The sequence below is a fragment of the Rana temporaria genome, chromosome 13, assembly GCF_905171775.1.
Source record: "Rana temporaria chromosome 13, aRanTem1.1, whole genome shotgun sequence".
Classification (NCBI taxonomy): Eukaryota; Metazoa; Chordata; class Amphibia; order Anura; family Ranidae; genus Rana; species Rana temporaria.
This window is the reverse complement of record NC_053501.1, coordinates 49,375,129-49,401,476: the sequence shown is the minus strand read 5'-3', so window position 1 is coordinate 49,401,476 and position 26,348 is coordinate 49,375,129. Positions and strand designations below refer to the sequence as shown.

The 26,348-nt window shown below is 42.5% G+C and overlaps 1 protein-coding gene across 2 annotated transcripts in view; it reads right to left on the bottom strand.

The window, feature by feature from the left end:
* Positions 1-289: 289 nt before the first annotated feature.
* Positions 290-26,348, bottom strand: part of RGS6 (regulator of G protein signaling 6) — a 427,599-nt gene continuing 401,540 nt past the window's right edge. Inside the window, exons 17-18 of one of the 2 annotated variants that reach the window (XM_040332702.1) lie at positions 14,158-14,211; positions 290-1,567 (exon numbers count right to left, since the gene is read on the bottom strand). In XM_040332702.1, the coding sequence (XP_040188636.1) occupies positions 1,517-1,567; positions 14,158-14,211 (105 nt within the window). In that variant the 3' untranslated portion in view covers positions 290-1,516. The remainder of the gene's footprint in view (positions 1,568-14,157; positions 14,212-26,348) is intronic. The other variant, XM_040332703.1, reaches the window with a different exon arrangement.

Sequence of the window (26,348 nt, the reverse complement as noted above, 5' to 3'; positions counted from 1 at the left end):
TGTACCATATTATTATCAGAAATATGTTATTATCTGTAATGTACAAATAAGGACTTCATACGCTGCAAACAAGGACATCGGTGTCATGATGACTGCACAGCCAACTTGATAAATTCATTAGTATTCATCTCCTGTGGTCTGTGTTTCCCAACAAATAAATACTCCCTTGAAGGCTTTCAACATAACTTTGATATCCAGTGCACTGTATACAACTAGTTAGTTGTTCCTTTTTTGTGCATTAAACTATTCCAGTTCTTGACTTTGAAACAAAATAATTTATAACAATATGCACAAGAATACTACATGTGTATTAACGCCAAGATCATTTGCTTTCAGATAGTATTTTTACTACTGTAACTTTTTTTTCTTGAAGGAACCCAGATTGCTACAGCAGCCCACAATAACATTGGCAATTAATGGTGACAATGCAATCTTTCAAAAAATAACCCTATAGCTGTTTCTTCAACAGGTGACAAATCGATCATGTCTAGTTGTATCTTTTCACTGAGATTATACTAAGTATTGTCTGTAATATTCAACTACTCTTGGAAATATCTTGCACTCCTACTAACTAAAGTGATTATGATTTTTTTTTGGTTTTTGTTACCATGAATATATCTCAGCTTATTATTTGCTGAACTGTGAGATACAAAGTTGGAATGATTCTTTAGAAAGTCTAAGTCTTCTGCTGGCCCCTCCACTCCCCCCCCCTACACCAGTCACAAGCATAGAAGCTTGTGTCTGATCACCGCAGATGAACTAAGGGGAAGAGAAAATGACGTATACTGTGAACAAATGTGCAGATTTTACTTGAAATGCATGCAGTGGCAAAAAGGAAAAAATAATTAAAAATTCAAGAGAAATCAACATGACTTGCTATAATTCTTTCTTCAACAACCTTGTGTTTAACCTTGACTTGTAATGCTATCTTTGGAGCAGCATCATGCGCTTGGAAGGATAAGACTATACAGAGCAAATGTTTTCAATAGTCTCTTTGACAGGGACACACACACATAAAATAAGTCAGATGCCTGCAGTCCGGGACGCAGGAGAAACAGACTTGTTACTGTTTTAAGAATAATCAGTTTCTTGTGTTTTTTTTAAACTGATGCAAAGGTAGTTTTCTTGGTGGTGAAAATATCCATTGCTGCTGAGATGCTGTGGAGAACAGAGATGGAAATTTTCACATCGATCTCGGACTCGTCTCCAGTTATTGCTGATTTAGTCAAAAAATTTCTTCAGTTGCCAACCCTCCTCTTACTGTGTTGAGGGGAAACCAAATTTCAAACTAAAACGCACAAATGAAAAAGAAAATACTTGGCAACTCAGGGTCATTGGAAAGCTGCTCAAGCAAATTTGTTGATGTAACTGAGGGATGAAAAAAACCCATCTGATTTAGACAGGAAAATTCTCATTTTTTCATAGGTTTCTTTCTTTCACAGTGACCCATTTTCATGCCTAAACCATTTCCTGGAGGGTGTTAGGTGCCCAATGTCATCGCCTCTGTCTTGGGTTGTCAGGAGGATTGCATGAGGCCAGTGAGGCGTTTAGATGTCAGTGACTTCCCCTGTGGAGGAGAAACAGGAGAAAAGAACAAAAACAAATAGTGAGTTCTCGTTGGATATTTTTATTAAATGACAAAAATATAAAATTAATAAAAACACACTGCCGAGTGTCTTGAATAAGGTAATGACAGAGGAAAGATAACAATGTGCAGAAGCCATAGCAACCAGAGTTTACCTTTAAAACAATGACATGATTGGTTGCTATGGGTTACTGTGGTTTGGACCTTGTTCTTTACTGCAATAAACAAACTTGCCTGATAAAAAATAAATGTATTGTTAAAGATTAACAATAATCTGTTGTACTCATATGCTGCTAATATTGGGATGCAAACCAGGAAGATGAACTTTATTCATCATTGCAGATGATGAAAACCATAATCCTATGAACACAACAATCAGCAAGCTTTGAAAACAGTTACTGGTCAAGCATTATGCCAAGAAAAACATTATCATACCTAAAACTGGCAAAGTATAATTGTACACATTACATTAATATTGTGTGCAGTAGCCCATGCTCCCTTCCACACTACATGCCAATGTGTGACAAAAAGTAACAGTAACTTTTGTGACATTTCCTTACCAGCATTCACCTACCATTCTTGCATGCCCAGTTTACAGCATCTCTAAAGTTTACTACCTTGTCTATATTCCTCACCAGCAATATCAAATTGCTTTGCTTTCCCAACATTAAATATCAGACAATGGTTCTATTTCCAGAGCACATTTTAGCTAATCAATACTCCCCAGCCAAGAGTAAATCAGGTTTTACCTAGAGCATACATATACAGACAAAGCTACAAGAACCTACAATGGAAACCCTACTTAGGGATTCATGTATAGGCACACTTGTACACAATTCTCCATAACTATGATTATGTTTTATATTTGTTCTTAAAGCCTTGAGGAAGGTGGAGTGGCTCTTATTGAAATATATAATTAAAAAACCTGACTGAGGCTTCACCTCTATGATTATTTCATACCAAAAATCACAGTAATTGTACCTGGGAGGCAACTTGACACCTTGGGCCAGATTCTCGTAGTTTGGCGTAACTTTGTGCGGGCGTAACGTAACCTATTTACGTTACGCCTCCGCAACTTAGACGGGCAAGTGCTGTATTCTCAAAGCACTTGCTCCGTAAGTTGCGGCAGAGTAGCGTAAATAGGCCGGCGTAAGCCCGCCTAATTCAAATTTGGAACAGGGGGGCGTGTTTTATGTAAATGTTCTGTGACCCGACGTGATTGACGTTTTTCACGAACGGCGCATGCGCCGTCCGTGGAAATCTCCCAGTGTGCATTGCTCCTAATACGCCGCAAGGACGTATTGGGTTTGACGTGAACGTAAATTACGTCCAGCCCCATTCACGGACGACTTACGCAAACAACGTAAAATTTTCAAATTTCGTTGCGGGAACAACGGCCATACTTAACATTGGTACGCCGCACTTACGCCACCATATAGCAGGGGTAACTTTACGCCGGGAAAAGCCTAACGTAAACGGCGTATCTGTACTGCGTCGGCCGGGCGTACGTTCGTGAATTCGCTTATCTAGCTGAGTTACATATTTCGCCGGTCGGATCTAATAGAAATCTATGCGTGACTGATTCTAAGAATCAGGCGAATAGATACGACCGGCCAGACGCAGAGATACAACGGCGTATCTGGAGATACGCTGTCGTATCTCTTTTGAGAATCTGGCCATGTCTATCAAAAGGGTATATATATTACAAAACATACTAACGACATAATTAAAAATAATTGCCCAAATATATATAAAAGAAAAAAAAACAGCAGCTGCAAGAAAAGACACCACTCAATTAATATGTGCTTAATGTAGACTAAATGTCTGATTAAAAAGTCCATATATCCAAGATAGTATATGCAATCCCACATTAAAATTAGGCTTCCACCAGACCACTTGTTACATATGACCTTGATCCTTCATAGTATCTACAACTTTAGAGAAAGGTACTGCAAATCCCAGACTCCAGCCTTAATGGAACCCCATAAGCTTATCATGCATATACAGTATAAATGAACTGTACTGGAAGACTCCACAAAAAGTATGAGTAATTCCATAAATTAGTTTTATTGTCTGCTTGGGTAATATAAATGTGGCTGCTGCCTACCCAAAAAACTCCACTAAGTGAAGTGATTAAGAAAATATAAATAAGGGAGGGTAAATGGCACTGCCAATCTCTGAAGCCTCGTACACACGACCGAGGAACTTGACGGCAAAACAAATAATTTTCCTTGTCGAGTTTCTTGTTAGGCTGTCAAGGAACTCGACAAGGCAAGTTTCTCCATTCCCATCGAGGAAATAGAGAACTTGCTCTCTTTTTGGCTCATGGGGTTTCTCGACAGTTTCCTCTACGAAAATGTACACGCGACCGGTTTCCTCGGCAAAAAAATATCTCCCAGCAAGTTTCTTGCTGGTTTTTGCCGAGAAACTCGGTCATGTGTACGAGGCATAAGATGTGTGTATGGCCCCAATGGTGTCAAATCAGAATCCTAATGATTTCTTAATAGCATATACCTTCATCAAATTTCATCAAGTGTAATACATAAACAGTGCTATTAAAAATGCAATATGCTATTATGTGCAAAAATCCAAAGGTGATCAATTGATTGCAACAAATAATTTATAGCGTAAAAAAAATTATATATAACGTGCTGGTGCAAAATAATAGTCCAAATGACCACAGCAGAGACTGACAAAAAATATACAATTGTGCTCCTAAGTTAGACTCACCTGTAGTTGAATTCTTGTTAATTAGGATTTTGTTGTCTAAAATTTAGTAACATGGTCTTGAATGACTTTGTTGGAAAAATACTTTTTTTGTGAGCAAATTAACAAATCTTTTTGTGGGAGTATTTTGTAGTTTATAGGGCGTTGTTTACTAAAGGTAAATCCACTTTGCACTTGAAATTGCAATGCAAGTGCAATTGGAAGTGCAGTCGCTGTAAATCTGAGGGGGACATGCAAGGAAAATAAAAAAAAAAACAGCATTTTAGCTTGCACATGATTGGATAATAAAATCAGCAGAGCTTCCCCTCATTTCAGATCTACCCCTGAGATTTACAGCGACTGCACTTCCAAATGCACTTTGCACTTGTAGTTTGCACTTGTTGTGCAAAGTGTATTTGCCTTTTTCGTAAATAACCCCCATAGTGTCCCATTGAAAACGTTAATTCTGAAAGGAAAGTAAAGGTTTTCTGACAAATCTGTTAAGGGTGCTGCGCACTGTATATTTTTTTATTGTAATGATACTTTTTGCACATGTAGCATTTTGCACTTTTATACATAGTAGATCGATTATATATATTTTTATGGAGGTGGTATTGTTCGTAGTGGCCGGTCGGACTTGTAGAAGGATTACGGCACTGGAATTTTTTTTTATTAAGGAACTTGTCCCAACTTTGTGTGTATTTTTTTTCCTTTTTTCTCACTTTTTGGGTGAAATGGTAGGGGTACAATGTACACCATTACTATTTCACATAGTGGGGGGGCCGGGATCTGGAGGGGGCTTCCAGATTCTGATAAGCCCCCCTGCCCACAGACCCCCACAACCACCGGGCAAGGGTTGTGGGGATGAGGACCTTGTTCCCATCAACATGGTAACATCCTCCCCATGTTGAGGGCATGTGGCCTGCTATGGTTCAGGAGGGGGGCGCTCTCTCGTCCCCCTCCTTTCCTGCGGCCTGCCAGCTTGGGTGCTCGGATAAGGGTCTGGTATGTATTTTTGGGGGGAACCCCACGCCATTTTTTTATTTGGGAGCGGGGTTCCCCTTAAAATCCATACCAGACCTGAAGGACCTGGTAATGGAATTTGGGGGGACCCCCACACATTTTTTTTAGGTTCGGGGTTCCCCTTAATATTCATACCAGACCCAAAGAGCCTGGTAATGGACTGGAGGGGGACCCATGCCGTTTTTTTCAATGACTTTTATCTGTATTGCCGGGACCCAACAATTCATTATAGCCGCGAGTAGTTTTAAATGACTTTTTTCCCTTTAGAAATGTCATTTTGTGCAGGGACTGTTATAAACACAGGAAACATGCGCTACTTTAAAGGAATACTTTAGACACCTCCCAGGTACGAAATTTAAAGGAATATTTAATATTTTTTTTGCATTGATACATGTCCCCTGGGGCAGGACCCGGGTCCCCAAACACTTTTTATGACAATAACTTGCATATTAGCCTTTAAAATTAGCACTTTTGATTTTTTATGTTCGTGTTTTGGGGCTGTTTTTAATAAAGTAACAAGCAGAGAGCACTATGGAGTCTATGTTTGTTACTACATGTTAATGATCGATTTGAGAGAGAAGCTAAGCTGAGCTGCAAGCAGTGAGGAAAGGGAAAACTGCCTTGATTTAATCTCTGTGAAGCTGTCAGTGTGAGCACACTGCTTGAGGAGCGTAGGAGATTCAGCTGTTTTGGCATGGAGGAGAGAGATCATGGAGGAGAGGAAAGGAGTGATCATTATATTAGTTTTTTTACTCATCTGTGAGGTGAGCAGGCAATTTGGCTGGGGATGGTATACACAAGTATTGATCTCAGTCAGACGGATGAGTCAGACCTGAGGTTCCCCAGATGAAGACACGTGACCGTGTCGTAACGCGTAGGGATTGGCTGTGGACAGATGTGCACCTGGAGTGACGTAAGAAGGCGCAGAGGATGCCGCTGTTCAAGTTTTAATATTGCACCCATTTTTTATTGCTGATGTAAGAGCATACACACCCAAATAAATGCCCCCTTATCTTTGATACTACACCATTGGAGGTCTTTTTTCTGTCTTCTCTCCCCCCTGGTCCCCTATTGGAGCCCGATTAGGGATTGATCGTGGAGTTGTTTGGAGTAAGCTGTGGCATTACATATGAAGTCTGCAGGAAGTCTGAAAGATACCAGTGGAAGTATATAAAGTGGGAATACCGTTTTGTTTATGGAGGTGAAGCTTGTTATGGATTTCCTTGTTGCTGTATTTATTCATATATGAGGTGAGAGTTCTGAGAGACCAGACACGCTGGGGATCAGGCCACTTATCCATTATCTGTGCACAAAGATTGATGGACATTTATTAATATAATCTATCAATATACTTTTTCCTTTTTCTATTCTCCTCTTTGGCAGTACACCTGCCTTTTACATATATGGACTATTTTGTGTTTTTTATTACTACACATCACTGTTATTGTTAAATTCACTTCATTGCACTATTATTGATGCGTGTACAGTTTTTGTGCGAGAACCTTTCTTTTATTTATTTTTTCTTATTTGGCGTATTGTAAACACTACTAGTTTTTGCTGCATTTTCACTTTTTGTATTTGAGATATTCACTTATTTCTCACAGTAGCGCGAAGTACATCATTTATCACTTTCTGTATATATACAGTATCTCACAAAAGTGAGTACACCCCTCACATTTCTGTAAATATTGTGATGGCTACAGCGTGGACCTTAATTGCCGGGAGGCCGTCAATAGACGCCACTCGTACATGAGCTGCCTGCGCACCCCGTGCGGAGTGCACGCGGCGTGCTCTATGATCACCGAGTCAATGAGACTTGGCTGATCACAGATCGGATTAAGGGACTTATCCCGGCCCCCTACAATGTGATCAGCTGTCAGCCAATGACAGCTGATTACACAATGTAAACAAAAGATTAATTCGCTTTTTTCTGCTCATGCTAATAGCTAATATCACCGGCTTGTGTCAAAGAACATCGGTCCCGAAGAGGGTGAGACATCACCCGAGTATCTGTGCCCAGCAGTGCCACCTGCCAGTACCTGCCAGTGCATAGCAATGCTGCCAATCAGTGTCTACCTGTGCCACCCATCAATGCCCATCAATGCTACCAATCAGTGTCTCATCATCAGTGCCACCTATTAGTGCTGCCTATCAGTGTCACTTAGCAGTGCCCATCAGTACCACCCATCAGTGCCACCTATCAATGTCCTTCAGTTCCAGCCATCAGTGCCCATCAGTATCACCCATCAGTGCCACCTATCAGTGTCCATCAGTGCCACCTTATCAGCGCCCATTAGTGCAGCCTATTAGTGCCCATCAGTGCAGCCTCATCAGTACACATCAATGAAGGAGAAAAATTACCTGTTTGCTAAATTTTATAACAAACTATAAAACTGTTTCGTTTTTTTCCAAATTTTCAGTCTTTCGTTTTTTTTTTGCAAAAAATGAAAAACCCAGCAGTGATTAAATACCACCAAAATAAAGCTCTATTTGTGTGAAAAAAATGTGATTTGGGTACAGTGTTGCATGACCACGCAATTGTCATTCAAAGAGTGACAGCGCTGAAAACTGAAGATTGGCCTGGGCTGGAAGGGGGTTTAAGTGCCCAGTTAGCAAGTGGTTAAGGGGGCGTGGCAGAGTGTGTGTTATACGCCCACATACTTTTGCTAATAGATGTTTCTCATTCCCATCTCAGAAAGTTGGGAGGTTTGGTTAAGGCACGTACATCACTTATGTCCCCACTGAGCAGGCTGGGCCGCCTGGTGAAGGAATTCGCACTGACGGACGTATGGAGGCAAAGAAACCCAGAGACTAGAGCATACACATGCCACTCCACCAGCCACGCCACAATGTCTCGTATTGATTACATCCTAGTGTCAGCATCCCTTATGCCCAGGGTGGGGGGGGTTGGGTTCGCACCCAGGGCACTATCAGATCATTCACCATGTTGGCTGCAGTTGTCATTGCTGGGGGAGGCCCCTAGGAGGGTGTGGAGACTAAACCCGTTCTGGCTGAAAGCCCTGCAAGATCATGACAGTATCGAGCGAGAGTTAAAGTTCTTTTTTTCAGAAGACCAGGACCCCTCAACACTAAACTCCCAGTGGGACGTATTTAAAATGCACGCGAGTAGGGTGCTGGATACCAGAATCAAAAGACTTAAACTTTCCTCCCAGATAATAGTGAGTGAATCGGAAGGAGTGCTGCGGAAGCTAGAGGAAACCTTTAATACACAGCCCACCCCAGAGAACCTTGATAAGGTTAAGGTACAAGCCAGAGTTGTAACACAGCTACATATGGAGAAAGCCAAACAGCGTGTCTTTTTCTGTAAAACACGGGTCTACGAACATGGGGAAAAGGCTGGGAAGATGTTGGCCTACTTGGCACATCTGGAAGACAGACCACCTGTGGTGGTGTCCCTGGCTGAGCCGGATGGCTCATTGGTCACGGACCCCCCACAGGTGGCGGACAGGTTTATGCGATTTTATAGAGACTTATATAGCTCCCAATGTCACCACACACCGAGGGAAGTACAGGCCTATCTACATGCGCTACAGTTCCCAAAGCTGAGAGTAGAGCAGGTGCAACAGCTTGAAGCCCCTATCACCGCACAGGATGTTGCAAATGCGATATCACAACTAGCCAAGTCCAAGGCCCCAGGGCTGGATGGTTTACCACTGGAGTTCTATGCCACTTATTCAGAAGTACTGGTGCCCAAACTAAGGGATGTATTTCAATCCAGTTTTGACTCGGGTGTCCTACCCATGTCTATGCAGGAGGCCCAGATAATAGTCCTTCCCAAACCGGGTAAGGATCACAGATATCCCGAAGCTTACAGACCCATATCTTTGTTGCCGGTTGACATCAAGATATTGGCTAAGATATTGGCCTCCAGGTTAAATGTAGTGATTCTTTCCCTGATACACCCGGACCAGACCGGGTTTATGCCGGGTAAGAATACGGCCATGAATATTAGGAGACTGTTCATGAATATACAGGCGCAGCATGACAACGTGGGGACCAGGGTGGTGGTGTCCTTGGATACGGCCAAGGCCTTCGACTCTGTCGAGTGGCTGTATCTTTGGGAATGCCTAAGGTGCTACGGATTCGGCCCGAATTTTATTAAGTGGGTTCAGCTTTTGTACCAGACGCCCAAGGCCAGGATTTTTGTCAACGGGTGGCTGTCGGAACAGATTGCATTGGAGCGGGGCACGAGACAGGGTTGTCCCCTGTCGCCACTACTATATGCACTGGCGGCAGAACCGCTAGCTATTGCAATTAGGGCAAGTCCGGACGTGATAGCCCTCAGAAAAGGAGATGCATGGGAAAAGATCGGATTATACGCAGATGACACTGTCCTCTATCTGGCAGATCAGGGACCATCGCTGAGTGCAGCCCTGCTTATTATAGAAGAGGCGGGTAAATATTCGGGGTTGAAGATTAACTGGGACAAGTCCCGTATCCTCCCACTGGACCACTTCCCCCCGCCGGCTTTGTTCCCGGAATTGCCCTTGCAGAGGGTGGCAGAGATTAAATACCTAGGGGTTAGCATGACCAGAAATCTCAAGGAGTATGTCCCTTTGAATGTAGAACCCCTGTTTGCCATTATTAAAGCTCGAACACAGGCGTGGGCCAGGCTACCCCTGGGAGTGATGGGCAGAATAAATCTAGTGAAAATGATCTTGCTGCCCAAAATTCTATATATGGTCTGGCATGCCCCACTGTACATACCTCTAAAAGTGTTTAAACAGATGGAAGCAATCCTAAATTCATTCGTGTGGGGTTCGAGTCGACATAAATTGGCGTGGCATGTACTTAAAAACCCTACCATGGAGGGGGGATGCTCCCTTCCGGATATACAAGACTACTACATTGCATCGCAATTATCCCATGTCTACCATTTTAATACTTCAGAAGCGCAAAGGCATAGGTCATTAGTATGTAATAGACCAGGCAGCACCCTTCATACTCCGGTACAAGCAATATTTAGGACGGGACATGGGGGGTGTAGGTCTGCGCACTTCGGGGCGGATATGCTAACGCACCAACAAAAAATCTGGGACATAGCCCTTAAAAAGATGGACAGGACACATGTGCACTCTCATACACCATTGTGGAGAAATGGAAGTCTTCCCGAATTGGGAACGGTACCGGACCCGGGGATATGGGCGGCATATGGCATACTCTTTCTGTCCCAGGTCTTAACGGCATCGGGACCTAAATCCTTCTCAAACCTTAGGGAGGAATTTTCCCTTCCACCACAATTTATTTTTCGGTATCTGCAGCTTCGGCACGCACTTAGAACACAAATGGAACAGGCTGTTGTAGACTTGAGTAGGCCGCAGGTGCTGGATGTTATCTTTGGGGCTGATTCAACAAAACTCACATCCAACTTATACTACACTATTAGACTGAAAAGGGTAGGCAAGGTGACACAGACGGCAAAGACAAAATGGGAACAGGACCTGGGCCAGATAGATGACACTGACTGGGGAGAAATACTAGAGGGAGTGAAGACGTCATCCCCCAAACTATCAGACAGACTAACACAGCTATATGTAATTCACCGTGCATATCTGACGCCCGCGAGACTGGCGAAATTTCAACCCACACGGAGTACGGCCTGCCCCATGTGTGCCGCCGATGCGGCCTCATTCTACCACTTGTTGTGGCACTGCCCTGATGTGCAGGCCTATTGGCTGCAGGTAACACAGTTTCTCCATGACAATATGGGATCACCGGTGGGTATGGACCCCAAATTATGTTTGCTGGGACTGGTCCCCGATGTGGACATAGATAAATACCAGAATATTTTCATTTGTGAAACACTATTCATGGGCAAAAAGGTGGTGGCAAAGGCATGGATGAGGGATAGGGCCCCAACACTGGAGGACTGGAAAAGGGAGGTGAACACCACTCTTCCCTATAGGAAGATGATTTACATTCATAGAGGGCGCCCACAGAAGTTCTCCAGTGTGTGGGACAGGTGGCTGGAGGATGGGGAAACTTGCACGGTATGAGTCTCTGGCAGGTGGTGACGGTATGGAGAAGGAGGGTGGCGAGGGTGAGTTGGCACTCGTGTTGGATATCTGGAGTGTGTAGGGTTTCTTACTATAAGCCTGGGAATGCTGAGCTCATGTACACAGGGAGAGGCGTGAAATGTTATGTGAGCCTGAATTGTACACTGTTTATTTGTACAAGTGTGTCAGATACTGATCAATGTCGATCAAATGCATACCATGTTTGTACCTCTAATTTTTCTACATCTCAATAAACTTGATTTTGAAGTTAAAAAAAAAAAAAGTTAGGGCACCAAAAACGACGACTAACTTTGCGACGGGAAACTAGACTAGCAGCGACGTAGCGAACGCGAAAAACCGTCGTGGATCGCCGTAACTACTAATTTGCATACCCGACGCTGGTTTACGACGCAAACTCCCCCCAGTGGGAGAACTTGCACAATTAGTGGCTGACTAAATACTTTTTTGCCCCAATGTATACTAAACTGCCTGCATGCCACTAACTAACCTGCCTCAAGCTAACGTTCTCTCAATCTCCACGTTATTATAACACTATATACGACTGCTGTGGACTTAGCCCCCTGAGCCATGATCTCGCAGTGCATTATGGGGCGCTCTGCAGCACTCGAATTTGCCACAAATGCCCCATATGTTAGCTTGTTCTGCAAACAAACGAACATCCCCAGTAAAAAGGAAAGAATTGCTGCTACTCCCAATCTGCCCAGATGCATAAACAATGAGGAGTGGCCTCAACCCACATGTCTCCACCAAACCACACATCCTGATGCATTTCACCCCACCCACCGGCAGGGAAAAATGCATCAGCGTATATGGCTTGGTAGAGACATATAGACTGAGGCCGCTCTTCCTTGTTTATTCACCTGGGCTGGTTGGGAGTAGCAGCGATCATTTCCTCTTTAAATTCAAAGTCATCATGAAGGAGAAACTCATGTGGAAGACACAAGATACAGTAAAAATTTAAGAAAAGCTGCAATCAAAAAAGATAACAATCTTGTAAAAAGACTGAATCATATATTGCAGAGAGATGCCAAGAAAGATAAAGACCAATATTGCAACTACATTTGTGTAGACATTGAAGATGGAAACAAAAGTTGAAAAACAAGGCTAACCTTTCAGAATATCCATGAAATCAAAGTGCATATGTTTCAGATTGTCTATGGGAAAATCATCAATGATGGAATTAAGATAAACCAATGGATGAAAAAGATAATTAAAAAAACTTTAAAGAATAGCCATAAATAACCTAGACTTTTCTGCGAACTGACTACTGTAGTACTTTCTCTCAGTCCAATTGGTGCTAAGATTACTGTTGAAAAAGAAGGCCACAGCAGGAATTGATAATGTTTGCCATTAGAATCCCTGCAAGCAACTGAAGAAATATCAATGAAAATCCTAATGAACTTATGCCAACAAGTTTGGAAAACCACTAAATGGCCAAAATAATGGAAGAGATTGGTTTATATTTCAATACCAAAGAAAAGAGATATGAAAGACTGCACAAATTCTCGAACAATTGTCCTCATATCACACCCCAGCAAGACTATGCTATAGGTTATTCAACATAGACTAAAACCTTATATTAAAAGAGAACTACTAGATGTACAAGTAACAAAGATCCGGGTGGCTGCACACCCAATTGAAGATCCAGAAAATAGCCTTTATTGTAATACCACATGTAAATTGAACACAGATGTACAGACAAGGCAGAGAAGAGGTAAACATGTTTCAAACTACAGTATAGCAGTGCTTTCTCAAAACCATCCGGATCTTTGTTGCTTGAATGACTACAGTTGCACCCCAGACTATACAGACCCCATAGGCCGGTTGCGGACCCATCTTAGAGCAGCAATATCATGTGTATTAGATGTACAAGCTGGATTTAAAAAAAAAGTGAGGAACTAGAGAAATTATTCCAGATGCACACTGGATAAATAAAAATGCCAAGGAGTATGAGAAGAAAGTCAAAATGTGCTTTACTGATTACAGCAAAGCCTTCCACAGTGTCGACCACGTAAAAATATTAATTGTCCTCAGAAATATGGGTGTAACTGAACATCTAATTTTTCCTTTTGAAGGGCTTTTTATGAAGCCATAGTCATGCCAAAAAATGGAAACACAGGCTGGTGCAAGATAGACAAAGATGTAGATGAGGCTGAATACACTATCCATACTTATTTAACATGTATGCTGAACATAAAATAAGAGAAACAGGGTTTGAAGAAGATGGAAGGTTTCAAGATTGGTGAAAGGAACATCAACAATTTTGATTGTCTTTGATCTCATCAAAAGTTTCATAAAGAAAGTTAAAAAATAGACTGAAAAGATGGGACTTCAGCTAAATAGCAAGAAAACCAAAGTTATGACAACATCTTTTAATATACTTTCAGCTGTATTTTTTTTTTCTTTAGATCTCAGTAGTGTGGTCATTGTAAACATATGCATTTATACTACCAAAATACATTCAGAAAAAAATCATACAGGTATGACAAACGGTTTATATTCCGAAAGTGCAGATAAACTTATATATATAAAGTTGTACGTAAATGCAAAGTACAAGACTTGTTTATATTAAGTTTGTGATAACATATTTGATATTCAGCTGTGTTCAGCAGTATTATAGTAAATAAAACTTTATATAGGCAAAACAGACATCACACATAACATTCTGACAAAATAGGCAATATAAATGAAAATGTAATCACATGTAGAATCACAAAATTGCAAGCAACAACATACTGGTATTTTCTATTTTATTTGACAGCTTAAGTGTGCAAAATATTGAAATATGACCCCTCCAAGACTTACCACACTGCGAGTGAATTTTTCTAGGGAGGTTCTACGCCCTTGCTCATTCTCAGTCTTAAAAAACAAAAAGGGGTTTGGGAAAGAAAAAATACAGGAAAAAAAACCTTCAACCTTCAGAAGTGTGTGTGCTCACTATGCTATCAATGTTAGAAAAGCCAACAAAAAAAATAATGCAAACTGTGAACTGTAAATGCGAATTGTAGCGTTAAATGTTTTTTGTCGCAGTAGCAAAAGCAATAATGCCATGATTTTCTGTGCATTTATTTATATTTAGTTTAGAATCCTAAAGGATTTCTCTGGATTTCAAATTATTCTTCTATAATTACTACTGTATGTTTTGTTTATTGTAGTTCAGTTGTAAATTACAACAATTTTTTAAGTCTTAGATTGTTCTATAGTATTTAGTATTTAGTATTTTAGATAGTATTTACTGGTCCATTTAATAGAGGGATGCACGGGGTAAAGATGTTTTTAAAAATTCGGACAGAATAAGTTAAAGCAAATAAATATTTACACGCCATACTCATTGTGCTTTGTCCTACCAATCTCTTTGTTTTTAAAATGTGCTTAACTTTTTTGAACACGTGTGATTCTATTTAATATGTCAAATCAGTAAAATGGCGTGTTTGATCTAAGTGCATATGGGGAAGCTAAGAAGAAAGTGTAAAATGAACTTCTGCATCAGTGCTGTTAAGGCTACTATATATAATATATATAATTACATTTATATATATAACCATCTTCTGAAATTCGAAATTCATATAGAATGAACTCAAATTCGAATAGAAAAATATTAGAATAGAGCAGAAAAAAATATATTTCTATTCGAATTTGAGTTCATTCTATATGAATTTTGAATTTCAGAAAATGGAAGATAGATAGAAGATAGATAGAAGAAGCCAGGTCATATTCTATTGTATTTTATTACATTCTATTACATTCCATTCTGTTCTTTACTATTCTTTGATTTTCATTCTATTGTTTTATTATTTTATATTCTATTTTATTGTATTCTTTTTTAGAAATCGATTTATATTTTTTAGATTTTGATTCAAATTTGCTTTCAATTTTCATTCGAATTTGTTTTCGAATCGAATTGTTTTCGAATTCGATTCGAATAGAAGTTGTTTTCGATGTTTGATCGAATTTCGTCCGCGGGTTTTCGATTAGAAAACGTTTGTTCGGATTTGGTGAATTCGTTAATATTACAATTCGGGAATTCGTATGCATACGAATGTCCGAATAATAAAAAATTTGTCCGAGCGTCGGTCTCCCCCTCCCCCTGAAGCCCTGTACGCCAGGATTAAAGACGTGGAGATCATGGAGGGGATGATGGCCAGGTTACGGGATCAGCAGGAGGCTCACGACAAGGTCTGGGAACTGTGGCACCGCCGGGAGGATCCACCCTGAGAAGGTACATGGGCCGAAATGACGACACTCCCTCTCTCCATCACTCTCCCTTTCTTTTCCCCTCTTTTCTTTCCTTTTCTCTTTGAAGACCCCTAGTGTCTCCGGTTGCTTTGATACTTAGGAGTTAAGTCTACTGCTTAGTATAGCCATAACATGTGGTTAGTCCGGAAGGACAATGGCCAGCTTGCACTTCGCCATGTTGGCGGCACTGGTTTTAATAGGCAAGCTGGCATACTTGCAATTGCTAGGCAGAGATAACATGAATGCCCTAGGCTACTGTTACGGTGTTTATTCTTTATGTTCCCCCTGCGGGCCTGGGGCTCTATGTGGCTGTATGTTATGTACATTTGAACCATTGACCAATAAAATTGTTATTGATAAAAAAAAAAAAAATTTGTCCGAATTTCGATTCGGAACGAAACGAAATGCACATGCCTATCCACTGGCCTCAGTTGTCTGCATTGAATGAAGCAGAACAGTGGTGAGATCATCTCTCTGTCACTGTTTTTTCCTCCTATCAGCATGCTCTAAGTGCTGCTTCTTCCTTTTCCACTTCAAGCTCTGCTTTACAGGAACTGCTGGAGGTTGTCACATCAGACTTAAGTTTTTGCACTGCTTCAAAAAAAAGGGTAGGGATGTATTCATGGATACAGAACTGAATGAATCTGTGTCCTTTATATCTGTCTGTAATCCACCTTTAAATCTCTGAGCAACAAAAAGATTTAATCACCAGTGTAGCCCTAGCTTTAGCCAAGCTTAAAGTGAACACTGACTCGGGTGAAGTAAGTAAAGCAGTCCCTGTGTATATCCATGGGATATCAAAAGAATACTGGGACAATATTATATGAAGTGGCATTTTCTTTATAATTATTATTAATGATATATTAATAATAACAAATTATAGCTACCTTTTTAAATAGGGTCATAACCTTCATTTTAAACATGGAAAACTGATTATTACCGGTACATTAGTTTTATGACCGTTGATTATCAGTAATACAATTAGTGATGTAGCAATATTTGCAATTAAATATTTAACTTACATTGGTAATGTTAATCATTCATATAATTTTGCACAGCAATATTTTAAGCTGGGCTTGGCATATTTTTTATTCTATACTTAAATACATCTAAATTATAACAAAACTCTATTTATGATACTAAAAACATTACGAATATTTAGAAATATTCATTGGAGAACTAATTTACTGAATATTTATTTTCTTTTAAGTGCGTTTGTACCTCAGTGTAATAGAATCTGTAAATTAGTATGGGAAAAAATGTGCACACTATCACTATGCATGACTCAAAGAGGACCACAGCAAGGCAGCCACAAGTTTACCAAACATTATGAATGGGAGCTAATACAATTAACATTCAAGCAGCTGACAAACATGCACACATACTGGCAGAGTTTAATATATGCTGATATTGCTGAAAGCAGGTACGATTAATGCAGTAATGCTTAGCTATAAGACAAAGCTACAGAACGGTTAGGTATAGTTGCATAATCCACCTTACATTATTAAAACTGAAAACTCTTAATTTTTTACCATGGAAATCTTTATTAAACCTTTTTTTATTGTAAGCCTCACACAAACATCATACAACATAGGCTTCTTAGTCATTGTTCAACTTCAAAAGCCAGCATGCCTTACATATATGGTATTTAACAGCTGCAGAGGCTCAGGCTGACACCTGCAGGTGTAACACCAACTACAGCCTTGTTATAATAAACCAGGGAGGACGCTTAAGATGATACAACAAATCTTAACCATTTTCTAACACAAAGGGGTTTGTTTAGGAATGTTTTAACCACTTCAATACTGGACACTGTTACCACTTTTTGCCCAGGCCAGTTTTCAGCTTTCAGCGCTGTTGAACTTTGAATGACAATTACACAGTCATGCAACACGGCAACCAAACAATATTTTGTTTACACAAATAGAGCTTTAGTTTGGTGGTATTTAACCACCACTGTTTATTTTTATTATTTCCTAAGTAAATGAAAAAAATGTGTATTTCTTTGTTTCTTTTAGAAAAACGTTGCAAATAAATAATTGTTCTTCATAAATTTAGGCCAAAATTTATTCTGCTACATTTCTTTGGTGAAAATAACCCAAATCAGTGTATATTATTTAGTCTGTAGGAAAGTTCTAGAGTCCACAAACTATATCTGAAAATGTATCAATCCGGATGTATTGGTGGCCTATCTATTTTCTTGAGGTCCAAAAATATCAGGACAGTACAAATATCCCCCAAAGGACCCTTTTTTTGGAAAGTAGACAGTTCATGGTCTTTGGTAAGAGGCATGGCGACTCTCGAATTTTTTTCACATACTGTTACCAGTGCATTACAGCATCATCATATGTTGATTAGGGACACTGACTGGTGACAGTACGAAAAAAACCATGAATGTAATAATCCTTTATATTTTTTATGACTTTTTTTTTTACATTTTTTTTTTATAACACACTGTGATCAAAACACTATAATGTTACCATCAAACAATTGTTCTACCCTTGGAAAAAGATCATTTTTTTTTTTTTTTTTTACACATTATGATTGTTTATGTGAATTTCATTGCAATAAGCAAGCATTTTACTGAATGAAAGTTTTTTTTTTGTTGTGCTTAGTTGTGATTGGCCAGAGCTAATCACATGGTACAGATGGGCTGTGATTTGCCCTGTCTGTACGATGTGATCACATTGACCAATCACAGCTAGCAACACAATTGTACACAATGAATGGCATGAAAGGAAACAATCCATTGTTTACAACTGTCATGTGATCAGGGGAGGGCTGGCAGCCTTGGGCCTGGGGGGCAAGTCCAGTCAAGTGGCCCATAGAGCGTGGAAAAGTGATGGATCGAGGAAAAAAGTCTAAGATTTTTCATAATCACAAGGGTGGGGGGAGGACAATGTGGCCCTCCAGACACCCTGGCAGGGGCTGACTGGCATCTTTTGTCCCAGGGGCAAGTATAACCCAGAGGCCCATGGTGGAGCAACTTTGCCCAACTCTCCCTCTTCCCTGCCTCCTCCCAACTCCCACTTTTGTCATCCATGTTGATTTACCTTTTCTTAGCCAGAGCCATTTTTGCACACATGTTTAAAAAATATTTTTAGGCCTGAAGATTACACAAAACCCCCAAACATAATATGTTTCCCGAAAGCAGGTATCCATAGACAATAAAATAGTGGTAGTTTTTTATGTCACACGATATTACCGCAAAGGTAATAAAAAAAACACACTAAAGTGAATATTAGAGCAAGCAAACGCATTCAATTACCCAAATTTGAAATGGCGGCAAAATTCAGTACCCTAAATTTTCTATAGGCAAAGCTTCAAAATCCCCCTATAGGTATCAGTTTAGTGTTACGGAGCAGGTCTCGTGTTGCTCTCATTACGGCGTGCATGGTAATATGTAAATGTAACGGAACGGCCCGTGATACCCAGAGACTTTTGAAGGATGTGGGGTACTCCTGTGCCAGCTTCACTAATGACTCTTGGGTCTAGGGTCATCCTATGTCTCTTTTGGGCATAGGATGACTGAGAAATGATAATTTGTGTATTACAGGATATCTTGACATATTACAGTGGTTTATTCTGACCCCAACAGGTCAATAGGAGTGTCTCATTCAATGTGTAACATAGACTGTTGAGATGTTAAGTAAGTCCACCTGGCTGTGGTGATGGGGCTTGCTGTGATTGCATTCTGTTGTCCATTGTGCTAATTAGGTCTGTTTCTAAGAGATTTCATTGTGTATGCTAAGGACACTGTTTTGTGTGAAAATACTATTGCTAATAGATGTGGAATGTGACTTGTCAGCTGTGGTAATTAACTCCTCTAGATTTGGTGCCAGAATGTCTGTCTGGGATGTGGATTGAGGGGGAACTCGTTAAGCACCCATTGTGTGATGTTCTGGGTGGAGAGTTTCATTGTCCCTGTGATTACTGCAGCATGCTTGTAACTGTATATAACAAGGCTGAGTTACCATTAAATCATTCATTCGTTTGAACCAGAGACAGAGCTGTGTGTCTCGTCCTTCTGGGGAATTCTAATGGATCGTGTCTGTTGGATTGTTGAAGTGTCGGATAAGCTGTCTTGGGTTGGTGGAATGGAAAAGTGTAAACAGTGTTAACCCCTGACCGTTACAATTCTTGGCTAGCAGTGGGATAATTCCATCGCCAGAAGAACAGCTACAAGGACACAGGACAATGGAGACGCAGTATGAACGGCTGAAGCTCTCTTCCTTTAAGGACTTACTGGAGAGCCAGGGCCTACCGGCCAGCAACCATAAGAAAAGGGACATTATCGCAGAACTTGTCGAAATGGATAGAGCTGAAAGGCCCAGCGTAACAGACAGGACCCCCGTGGAAGAATGTTTTGATCAAGCTGTTAAACGAGGACTGGCACAGTATGGTCCTAATCCTCCACCGGAGATCATAGACCTGGTTATAGCGGCTGTGGATGCAACTTGGCTACATCAAAGAGGTGCTGCAGCAGCAGAAGTCACAGCAGCACTAACTGAAGAGAGAGGAGAGGTACAGATACCAGTCGGCATGGAAAAGGAATTCAGAAGGAGGTTACAAGAGATGCGGATACAGCACAGAGGACCAGTATCAGAGGAGGCCCTGTTGGGATGGCCGGATTTGATCCGTTTCCAACTCTGGAAGGAAGCGCTAGCTCTTGAGCAGCAACACCAGGGAAAGGTTCTCCCCTCCATCCATGTAAGGTACTGGCCGCAGTATGACGTACGAATGCCGTTGTTGGGGGAACAACCGAAGCAGGAGTGGACAGCAGAGTTAAGCAGGCTGATCCGGGCAGGGATGCGGTTGGACGAGAGCTACAGAGCCCTCCGGTGGTATGTAGCCCAAGAGTGCCCGTGGTCAGCAGATGACAGCCCCACGGAAGGCTATGACTATGATGGCCTGGGATCGTTGTATTGGAGAATATCCAGTGACCCTAACTTCGGGGAGGTAGGAGAGACTAGAGAGGGTGAGCTTACCAGGATGGAGGCTGAGGCGCAGGCAGGCTGTCTGATGCTTTTTTGGGTTCAAACTTCCTGCCCAGTGCCCACACATGCCAGGGGAGTGTGGGCGGGGCAGACTCATAAGGAGGAGAAGCAGATGATCTCTATCTCTCCTCGTGTCTGTGCAGAGAGAGAGAAGGGGGATGTCAGTGCTGGTCTGCTGAGGCTGAGCTATGTGTGAGACGAGACATAGCTCAGCCCTGCAGCCATCTACCTCGGAGGTGACACAGGCAAGTTCAATTTAACAAATTGCAAATGGGAGCAAAATAACTCTCCCATTCCCCACTAACTTTAGCGTAGTGCCCATACTGAAAGTAAGGGGGCGCTACATATATATATATATATATATAAACAACAACATTTACAACCACTTTAATCTACAATGCTATTTGGAATATGCAGCATGGAGGAGGTTAATGTATTGCTATTGGTCACTGATGCATTTGTGACCAGTGGCAGTTAATTAACCCCTTTATGCTGCATTAGTGGGTTAATTAACACTGACACCACTGCTGCTAATGGAGCACAAAGAGGTAATTAACTGCCACTGGTCACAAATGCATTAGTGACCAATAGCAATACATTAACCTCCTCCATGCTGCATATTCCAAATAGCATTGTAGATTAATTAACCCCCTACCCCATTTTTTTTTTAAAAACCACTTCAGTAAAATGAAAGCAGTGCAACCACTCACTCACCCACTGTAGTGAACGCTCCCCGCAGGTTGCAACAGCACTCCTCCTCTTCTACCCCAGCCTCTGAATGACGTCATGATGGGCAGGAACTAGGAAGCTCCTGTTGTTCGGAGATCCCTGACAGGGAGAGCATTATGGTACACTTGCCGGCAGGTGTGGACTAACAACACTCAGGGCCCCCGGACCAAATAAAGCAAGGGTCCCCTGTCAGGCCTTAACCATGACCCACCCCTGCCCTGTCCATGACCCACCCCTGGCCTCGCCCCAACATTTCGTACAAAGTACAACAGAGAGTCTGTTAGAAAGCTTCTCCTCCAGGCTCCATTAGAGGCTACATTGTAGTATAATGGAACCTGAAGGGGGACTCTTTCTAACAGAGTGTACAGTGAACACCTTCATTCACTCTGGTCCTCATGGGACCCCCTCCTTGTGCCATGACTCTCACCCCTGTACATTACACACTCCTGACCCCTGCACCCTATACATTATGTTATGTACATTATTATGTAAGCATCAGAGTCCGCACAGAGCCTTCCCTTACATCAGAGTCCGCACAGAGCCCCCTTACATCAGAATCCGTACAGAGCCCCCCTTACATTAGAGTCCGCACAGAGGCCCTCCTTACATCAGAGTCCGCACAGAGCCTCCCCTTACATCAGAATCCGCAAAGAGCCCCCCTTACATCAGAGTCCGCACAGAGCCTCCCCTTACATCAGAGTCCGCACAGAGGCCCCCTTACATCAGAGTCTGCACATAATTTCCACTTACACTGTAAGGGGGAACCCTGATTTAAGGGGGGGGGGATCTGATGTAAGGGGTGTTCTGGGAAACTTGATTTAAGGGTGCATGCTGTGGACTATGGTGTAAAGGGGGTCTCTGATAATCAAAGCCTGTTCCCCCTCCCCTTTAACAAAGTCCACAGAGCACCTCTTTTTATACACTGGGAGGTAGGAGAGACTAGAGAGGGTGAGCTTACCAGAATGGAGGCTGAGGCGCAGGCAGGCTGTCTGATGCTTTTTTGGGTTCAAACTTCCTGTCCAGTGCCCACACATGCCCGGGGAGTGTGGGCGGGGCAGACTCATAAGGAGGAGGAGCAGATGTGCTCTATTTCTCCTCGTGTCTATGCAGAGAGAGATAAGGGGATGTCAGTGCTGGTGTGCTCTGAGGCTGAGCTATGTGTGAGACGAGACATAGCTCAGCCCTGCAGCCATCTATCTCAGAGCTGACACAGGCACGGCTGCACAGCGGTAGGTGAGCGGGTGCTGTGACCTGTGTTAACAGAGCTCCAGAAGGCATATTCCTGCTCTGCAAAAACAGCATTTGGTAGGGGCGTCCGGTGGCTGTGCATAGTGTCACCGGCCGGGGGAGATTTCCACCCTGTCCCCCCTGCCAGCCCTCCCCTGACTGAGGCTCTGGAGAGCAAGGGAGCTGTATCTAAGGCTGCATTGCATATTAACTTAAAGCCATGCACCAACTAGTCGGTCAGTTCCACGCAGAGTGGGGAAGCCTGTCTGCCCCCCAGAGGACTCACCACCCTGACCCAGGTACTGCCAAGTGCTGCGGTCCGCTCTCTCTCCTGCACTGCCTGTGCCTGAGGTGTTCTCCTGCGTTTGAGGTGTTATGTGCTGTTCGCGCCGTTCAGAAAGACATACCCAGCTCTAGAGGCCAAAACTAAGCTGGGGCTACAAGAAAATGTCCACCAGCCGCCTCAGGGAAAAAGAGTGTGAGCTACAAGAAAATGGCCGCCGGTTGCTTCAGCAATAAACACTAGCGCGGCTACAAGAAAATTGCACCGAACGCGCTGGGCCTCCGAGCAGAGACCCCCCACATGGCAGACCAGATAACACCCCACAATGGAGAGCGGACCCCAGACACCACACGCAGCCCCCAGCCAGGACCTGGAACCCCCCCGGATGACCCCCGGTCAGGTACACATGGGGAGGAAGGAAGGGACAGGGAGAGAAGAAAGAGAGTGAGAGACCCCCTAGTCGACCTCCTCAGCAATGCCCAGCTGTTCCATTCTGCCAAAACAGGTAGAACCCTACTTACCCTTCCTGCGGGGACTGCTGGACGCATTCCAGACAGACCCATCACCGGAGCAGTACAGAGTGGCTGTCGGCCATGGCCCACTGTGACTCAGACAGCAGTAGCACGGTCATATCTGTGCCTCGGAGCATAAAGCTCACCGGCAAACCCTGGAGCAAACGGGTTATGTTGTGGCCGACCCAGCGCGTAGCTAAATGTCTGCTCACGCTCAATGGCCGGGCTGGGGAGACTACAAGGATCTATATTATCCAGCCTGTCACCCAGCCGGCAGTTGATAGTAGATCTCAGGATCAAAAAAGTCGAGAAAAAAAACTGAGTTGCTAGATGCAGGGTGATAGGTTATAGCCAAAGGGACCGCCCCCTGGGCAGCACTGTCCAGCTTTGCTGTTGTTACATGTTTAACATGTGTGCCTAGTCCTCTCCTGATAGACGGCATTTATAAACCCTAAGGTCAAGAATAAAGGAGCTGTGTCCGTCCATGAACGAAAGAGAAAATAATATAGCGTATACAATTGTGGCTCAAGTCATATTGTAATTAAATTCTATTAAAAATTATCTTTCCTTTTCAATCTGCAGCACTGTAATTTTCTGTAAAATGCAATGCAATATAGTTACATGTAGGCCTTCTGTACACAGATGGTGTACAGAACGCCCCTTGAAAATGTTATTTCCTGCTTGTGTGATTGGCTTACTGATTTTCCCAGAAGTCTGCACTAGGATACAAGTCAGATTTTGAGCATCCCTGTGACAAAAATTTCATTTTTGGTGAGATACTTCCAAAGGGAATGCAGTCCTGCCACTTTCCTTATTCAAGCCCTGCAGGTGCAGCAGCTGACTGATAATAATAAAACCCCTTCCATATTGATTCACATGGACACAAACAGTTATTTCTTCAGAATAACAAAAGTGGAGTTACTCTTTAATCAAATTCATAAAACAATGCACCTTGTATTTTGACCAGCTGCTTTGGGCATAATACTCTTTCTTAAAGCGGAGCTCCACCCTAAAGTGGAACTCCTGCTGATCGGAACCCTCCCCCCCTCCGGTGTCACATTTGACACCTTTCGGGGGGAGGGGGGTGCAGATACCTGTCTAAAGACAGGTATTTGCACCCACTTCCAGCCACACAGTCTCGGGCAGACTGCGGGCATGACGTCACCTCCCGTCCCCCCCTGTCCCCCGAAATGTCCTAGATTATTTAATGGTCTCCAGGACAAAGAGAGAGGGCAAATCCTCACAGTTGGGGCAAAAGACAGCAAACAAAAAAAAAACTTCTCATAAGAAGAGGATCTGCAATTGATGCTATCCACAATACATCTCTTCATAATAGGTACAGGTATTTGTACAAGCAAAAAGGAAATTGCTGCCCATATTGGTAGTCATTGAAATTAGATCTCAGGGATCATAAAAAAATGACATAGATTAGCAATGGAAAAATTACTAATGGAAAAAATTACTAATGGATGGAAAAATCACACAAAAACCGTCTACTCGAGGCCTTTGGGTAAAGACTGCACTCTCAATAAGCATTTTAATAAATAAATAAATACTCCCCTATAAATGACAGAAACAACTCTCTGGGGCTGCAGCATGGATGATTAAGACATATGGCTTTGGGAAACCATTTAGCACCAAAAGTAATAATTGAGCTCCTTTCCCTGAATTTTTATTTAATCCCACTAAGGTTTCAGTAGGCTCATTTTACTATAGCTAATTGGCACACTAATCTGTACACAATAGATAGGAAGCCTAAAGCCCTGAAGTATCTGCGTGTTTGTTTCTGAGCTTCAATAACCTGACTTGTCAGTAGTAGATAGACATGGCTTTTAAAGCTCATTTAAACCAGCTATAACTGAAAATTCTTGCAGTGTCATATGTAGGGATGAGCTTCATCTTCGAGACGATTGTATGTTCGACTCGAACATCCTATGTTCGATCGTTCGTCGAAATACGAAAAAAACGGGTCGTTCGCGCCAAATTCGAGTGACGCGCCACGGCCCATAATTCACTGAGGCATTGCGCGCTGATGATTGGCCAAGCATACACTATGACCCGCTTGCTTGGCCAATCATAGCGCCGTCAGTACAGAGAGCCGTAATTGGCCAAAGCCAGGGTGGCTTTGGCCAATTATGGCTCAGGGCTTTAGTACACGCTCCACACTATAAAAGGCCGCCTGCAGGGCGGCCTTGTGTAGTGTGCTGCGGCATTGGTTATAGATCAGTCAGAGAGAGAGAGTGTCTTTTTTTTCTAGCTAGATAGAGCAGGCAGGCTAGTCAGTTAAATTTACAGTGTGTAGAGGATATATATACATCCCAGGTGTTGTACATATATTTATACACTGTATAGTTTAGCTAGATCAGTTCTTCCTAATTTGTCAGGCAGTTGATTGTGCTAGCTGCAGTGTTCTCACGTGTTGTATTGCCCGTGTGCTCTTTAGTTTGCACCTAAAGCTACTTGGTGTGTACTTCACTTGTGCTATGTAGTTTGCACCTAAAGTTACTAATAGCTAGATTCACAAAGAGTTAGGCCGGCGTATCAGTAGATACGCTGACCTAACTTGGAATCTGCGCCGTCCTAAGTTTAAGTGTATTCTCAAACAGAGATACACTTAAACCTATCTAAGATACGACGGCTTGCGCCGTCGTATCTTAGGGTGCAATATTTAGGCTGCCCGCTAGGTGGCGCTTCCATTGAGTTTGGCGTAGAATATGTAAATCACTAGATACGCCTATTCACGAACATACGTGCGCCCGTCGCAGTAAAGATACGCCGTTTCCGTAAGAGATAGGCCACCTAAAGATAAACATGCCCCCTAGGTGGCGTAGCCAATGTTAAGTGTGGCCGTCGTTCCCGCGTCGAAATGTGAAAATTTTACGTCGTTTGCGTAAGTTGTCCGTGAATAGGGCTGGACGTAATTTACGTCCACGTCGAAACCAATACGTCCTTGCGGTGTACTTTGCCGCAATGCACACTGGGATATGTACACGGACAGTGCATGCGCCTTTC